The sequence below is a fragment of the Corvus brachyrhynchos genome, unplaced genomic scaffold (assembly GCF_000691975.1).
Source record: "Corvus brachyrhynchos isolate BGI_N302 unplaced genomic scaffold, ASM69197v1 scaffold308, whole genome shotgun sequence".
NCBI lineage: Eukaryota > Metazoa > Chordata > Aves > Passeriformes > Corvidae > Corvus > Corvus brachyrhynchos.
In genome coordinates this window covers 114,236-120,078 of record NW_008239538.1, presented here as the reverse complement: position 1 = coordinate 120,078, position 5,843 = coordinate 114,236, and the positions used below count along the sequence as shown (strand labels likewise).

General features: G+C 53.7%; 1 protein-coding gene across 1 annotated transcript; it reads right to left on the bottom strand.

Annotated features, from left to right (window-relative positions):
- Window positions 1–1,107: 1,107 nt before the first annotated feature.
- Window positions 1,108–5,716, bottom strand: GRINA (glutamate ionotropic receptor NMDA type subunit associated protein 1). Its single transcript, XM_017741216.1, has 5 exons — window positions 5,552–5,716; window positions 5,076–5,219; window positions 2,973–2,988; window positions 1,952–1,958; window positions 1,108–1,318 (listed from the first exon to the last, which is right to left on the bottom strand). Exons 1-5 carry the CDS (start codon window positions 5,651–5,653, stop codon window positions 1,108–1,110), a joined length of 480 nt encoding a protein of 159 aa, XP_017596705.1. The 5' UTR covers window positions 5,654–5,716.
- Between the last annotated feature and the right edge of the window lie 127 nt (window positions 5,717–5,843).

Below are 5,843 nucleotides of genomic sequence, written 5' to 3'. Positions count from 1 at the left end.
GCTCGCGGCCCCCCCCCCGGCGGCGTTGCCCACTGTGGTCACTGTGACTGTCCATTCCCACCCGCCCAAGGGGACGGGAGCCGCGCTTTAGCCCAGTCCGGAGCTGCGGGAAGGAGCCAGGCCCTGAACGCACCCGGCAGCACCGCTGAACCTCGAGCCAGGGGAAGTGTTGGGCAACCTTGTCAAAGAGGAAGAGCTCAGGGCAGGGGTCACCACCCCACGGGTCAGCGCTGCCCAGTGCAGTTAAAAAAGGGTTAATGACCAGTTAGGGGCCAGTTCCAAAGTTCCTGATTTGAGGCGACGCAACAGAAGAGGCATTTGGGGGACGAAAACCAACCAACCAAACAAACAAAAAGAAAAAAAGGATGGAAAAAGAAAATAAAGGAAAGGGATAAAGGAAACAGAGAAAGAAGAAAAGGGGAAAATAGAGAAAAATACAGAGGAAAATAGAGAAAAATAGAGAAAACACAGAGAAATGGAGAAAAAAGGAAAAAAGGGAAAATAGAGAAAAATAGGGGAAAAGGAAAAAAGGAAAAAGAAAAAAGAGTAAAGGCAAAAGAAATACAGAAAAAAGGAAAAAGAAAAAAGAAGGCAAAAAAATAAAAAAGGAAAAAAAATAAAGGCAAAAGGAAAAACGGGAAAAGGGGGAAAAGGGGGAAAAGGGGAAAGAGAAGAGGAAGAGAAAAAATAAAGAAAAAAGAAAGAACCTTACCCCCTCCTCCCCCGCCCCCAGCATTTCCCTGAGTGCCCTTGACTTCTTTGGAGATCGATTTATTCGCATTCATCCCCAAATTCTGTGAATTCCCACGTATTCAGGAATTTAAACCCGACCAAACTCTATTTCCGCACCCCAGTTCCTCCAACCCTGAAAGGAACGAGAGGAACTTGTCTTTACAAGCGGATTGCGTGAATCTGGTGGTGGATGGGGCCAGGGACGCATCGATGGGGAAGTGATCGCAGAAACCAAACCATCAGTGCCAGAAAATCGTTCCTCATCGACATGGGCTCCTTCTGAGCTCCTGAACTTCGGGAAGAAGAACCAAGACTTAACAGGCTCATGGATATTAATTTCCCCGCCCAGGGTGGAGTTAAAGCTAATTTTAGTGGTCACGTATCTGTGTTGTAGAAAGGCGGGGTGGGTGGTAATGGGACACCAGTAGCAAGACTGGGAAGCCTGCACCTTCCAATGGGGAAAGGGACACGGAGATGCGGCCGGGAAAATTCGGATAAAACGGAGCCGCGTCGTCCAGCAATTCGAGACACCCCACGGGAAATGCCCCATGGCCTCTCGGAACGGGGTTGGCCTCGCTCCAGGATCCTTGGTCATTCCCTTCCCTGCCGGCACTTCCTGAGCTGAGCTCTGCTTTTCCACACACGCCCTCTTCCCAAAGCTGCTTCCTCAGGACACAGCTCCTCACCTCAGCTGCACTCCCCCCCAAAAAAGTCCTCTGGGTGCTTAAAAATAATTAAAAAAAAAAAAAATCAATCCCGTTTAAATGCAAAGACTCGGTGCAGATATTCCGCTTGGAAACATGGAATTCCAGAGGGCTTTGAGGTGGAAAGGACCTTAAATCCCACCCATTGCCACCTCCTGCCATGGGCAGGGACATCTTCCACCATCCTGGATTGCTCCAAGCCTCATCCAGCCTGGCCTTGGACACTGCCAGGGATCCAGGGGCAGCCTCAGCTTCTCTGTGCCAGGGTCTCACCATCCTCACAGGGAGGAACTTTTCCCCCCAAATGCCCTCCTGAGTCCATTTCTCCATCTGTAAAAGTGGAGTAACACTACAGGGATCTGTAAAGTGGCATCATGGAATGGTTTCGGGACGGGGCGGCCTCAAAGCCCATCCAGTGCCACCCGTGCCATGGGCGGGGACACCTTCCCCTGGGCCGGGCTGCTCCAGGCCCCGTCCAACCTGACCTTGAAGCCTTCCAGGAACTGGGCAGCCACAGCTGCTCTGGGCACCCTGTGCCAGGGCCTCCCCACCCTCACAGGGAAGGATTTCCTCTTCATGTCCCGTCTATCCCTGCCCTCTGGCAATGGGAAGCCATTCTCCCTTGCCCTGTCCCTCCATGCCCTTGTCCAAAGTCCCTCCCCGGCTCTCCTGGAGCCCCTTTAGGCACTGGAAGGGGCTTTGATGTCTCCGTGGGTCCATCTCCAGGCTGAACACGCCCAGCTGTCTCCACAGCGGAGGGGCTTCACCCCTCGGAGAACCTCCGTGGCCTCCTCTGGACTCTCTCCAGCAGCTCCACATTTTCTTTGTGCTGGGACCCAGAGATGGCAGAGTGCTCCAAGTGGGAATGTCTTATGGTGGGAATGGCTCAGTCCCTGCCCCACTCCCATCCCTGAACCAGCACCTGGCATGGAGAACCTGGGGGGCTCCAGCAGCTCCGGCCTTGGTCTCTGGCAGTGTCACAGGCCCAGCAGCTGCTCCTGTCCCCGTCTGCACGCCCAGTGCCTCCCCTGGCACTGCGGACACAGGGCCAGCCGGGGCAGGGGACAGCCCCGGGAGTGTGGGACACAGGGCCAGCCCAGGGCAGGGGACAGCCCCGGGGGTGTGGGACACAGGGCCAGCCCCGGGGATCACTTTGTGTGACACACACGTGGCCTCAGGGGTGGGACGGGGACAGCAGCAACACGACAGGTGCTGGGGAGGGATTTACAGAAATAAACAAACGAGGCAGCAGGGTGGAATCCTGAGGGCAGGAGAAAGGAGAAGCTGCCAGGGCAGCTCTGTTCCGCAGGAGCGGCCTTCGGAGGCGGCCTGGAGCCAGCAGCTGCTCTGCAAATCAGGAACAGAGGGCACAGAGAGGGACCTGGGGAGCCCTGGGAGAGGAAAGGCTGGAGGTGAAGCCCTGCAGACAGACAGGTAGGAGATGGAGCTCGGGTGCTGCACACCCACACCGCTCTGTGATCTCAGAAATGCTGTCAGACCTCAACAAGGAGCTCCTCTCGAGGTTACCGGGAGCACGGTCTGCTCCCAGGAACTGCTGCTGGCTAACGAGCTCCTGCTTCAACAAACAGCCTTGGGAACTCATTTTTCTTGCCTGGAGAACAACCCAAGCGGAACAACATTTTCGTTATCGAACTTTCAAAGAAAGTCCCTGACCCAAATTGCAGCTGGGATGGAAAATGACGGTGGCCAAAGTCCACTCTCTTGTGACCTGTGGACGCCGTCCTGAGACCTTTGGAGCTGTCCCGCGCCTCGGCGGGCTGTGCCCAGCATCCCCCCGGCAGCGGGGCCCCACGTCCGCTGTGCTCGGAGAAGCAGCGCCGGAGCCTGGGCTGCTGCCCCGCTGCTCTGGGCTCGGCCCTTCGGCCCTCGGGGAGAGCAGAGGCAGCGACCCTTCCCTGAGCTCTGCGGGATTTCTCAGTGCAAACCTGCCCGTGCGCCTGCACAGCCGCGGTGCCTCCCCTGCGCCCGCACCGCCGGCACCTGCCCGCTGCAAACTCTTCAGGGCTCTGGGTGGGAGCGCGAATGCGCTGCAGCGAACGCAGCGGGAATGTTCCTCTGGGATCCTTAAATTCTTTAGAGTTGTGGGTAAGTCAGGCTGGGGTGATTTTAGGTTTACATTGACCAATATTAGATTTTTTTCTCTGTGTGTGCTTTATCCGTTGAGTAGCAGAGTGAGCTTTGCCAAAGAACTCTGTCGTGCTTTTGCTTTTATTTTAAACCTGCTTCTGCTGATGCTTTTGCCGGGGGTTCCTTAAGTGACCTTCAGACTCTCATGTGCCACAAAATGTTAAATGGCAATATATAACCATGAAACTGCTTGTGGCAGTACCAGCAGTTCACATCTGGGAATACGTGACCACATGCTGGTAAATTGAATTATTTTTGTAAATTGTTTCTTTTCATTATTGGGGGATTAAAAATTTCATCCATAAGAAAATACCTGAGTTATTTTAAAGCTAAAATGATCCAGTGGCATTTCCATGAGTTGTAGAAGCAGCTGATCGTAGCCCTCAGCAGGGCTCAGAGCTCTGCATGGGAGCAGCCGATAGTGAGAGGAAAATGTTTAGAATTTGCCTTATTTACCACAGATTTTAAAATTCCTGCACGTTTTTTGTGAAGCGTGACAAGGATTTCTTAGTTGTGCTGCTGAGCTTTAGCTCCTCATTGGAGTTGGGGTTACGAAGACTGTGGCTGAAAGAGTTGTGGAATCATCTTGTCTGTATCTGTTAAATATTTTAAAATACTGGGATTTAAATATTTTAAATTACTGAAAGTTTAATGAGCTGTCAGGGCCTGGTTTTCACTGAAAAATACTTGGCAGAGGTGTTATTTCAGTGAAGGAATTTCAAGCAAAACACAATTCCAGGGTTTTTCACCACAGCACATGAAATGTTCCAACCTGATGCTGAAATAGGGGATCTGAGGCAAAAGAAAGGAATAATGGCCAATCCTGCCCTTCTTTTCCTGAAGCCAAAAGTTGATCCATTCTGGCAGATCAAATGGAACTCTGGGATTTTTGGGAAATGCCCATAAGCCCGTGACTTCAGTTCTGTCCCACAAAGTCTTCTGAAGAAGAAAAATCCTTTTTTTTTTCCTCTTTTGACCAATTTTTGGGGAGCAATGGAAAAGCAGGATTCCCTTCCCTTTAATGGGAATCTCTGGCACAACTGAGGCAAGCAAGGTGGGTCAGGGTTGATCCCAGCATGTGTCCCTGGCAGAACGGAGTGAGGAAAAGGGCAGGGGGGGTCTGTGGGCGCTGAGGCTCATTAGGGTTAAAGGAATTGGGGTGTGGAAATAGAGTTTGTTTGGGTTTAAATCCTGAATATGTGGAAATTCACAGAATTTGGGCATGAATGCAAGTAAATGAATCTCCAAAGAAAAGTTGCAGAGGACGGGGGTAAGATTTTTTTTGTTTGTTTGTTTTCTTTTTTTTTTTTTTCCTCTTTTCTTTTCTCTTCTCTTCTCCTTTTCCCCTTTAGGTCTTGGAGGGGGCTTGTTGATCTCATCAGGCCTCTTGTCTGGCCATGGCCAGTTTGTTCCTCTGATGAAGTTTCCTGACCTGCAGATTTTCTGAGCTTTGACAGGGAAGCCACAGAATCACTGAACCCCCCGACTCACGCAGGTGAAGAGCAGGGCCCCCAGCGAGGCGTAGACGATGTCCACGATGCGGTTCCGGATGAAGATGCACAGGATGGAGAAGAGGATGAGCACGACGAGGCAGATGATGAGGACACCCCGGCATGAGGTGAAGTCGTACTTGGTCTGTGGAGAGGGGGATTGGGGGGGATCAGACCCAGCAGGGACCGCAGGGGGAGGGGTCATCCCTCCGTTCAGAGGCCCACAGACCCAGCAGGGAGCTGGGGTGGGGAAGGGAACAGGTCCTACACTGGTTGGGAGCCCCCCAGGCCAGCAGGGAGCTGGGGGAGGGTTGTACACCCCATCTGGGGTCCCCAGGCCCAGCAGGGAGCTGAGGGGAGATCACACACCCCATTCCCAGGTCACACACTCCCAGGAACCCGGCAGGGAGTCAGTGGGGGGTCGCACCCCCGGTCTGGAGCAGCCCTGCCCGGAGCGGGGGCAGCCCTGGCGCTGACCTGCAGGGAGAAGATGACGACGGTGAAGCAGACGACGACGGTGATGCCGACGGCCATGATGACAGCCTCGGTGTCATAGAAGCTGGCGATCATCCCCACCATGTAGGACAGGCTGACAGTCAGGATGGACTGGGAAGGCAAGGGGGGAACCCATCAGGCCTGGCACCCCGAAACATGCCATGTGCCCTTAGCTCAGCACCCCCAAACCTGCCCCCAGACTGGCACCCCACCCAGCTCAGCACCCCCAAACCTGCCCCGACACCCCCCCGGTGCAGCACTCCCCGTCTTCCCC

Excerpts from the sequence above, each read along its gene's own strand:
- GRINA (XM_017741216.1), bottom strand. The coding sequence starts at position 5,653 with ATGGTGGGGATGATCGCCAGCTTCTATGACACCGAGGCTGTCATCATG. Across the intron at positions 5,220-5,551 it reads TCGTCATCTTCTCCCTGCAG|ACCAAGTACGACTTCACCTC; the intron begins GTCAGCGCCAGG and ends CCCTCTCCACAG.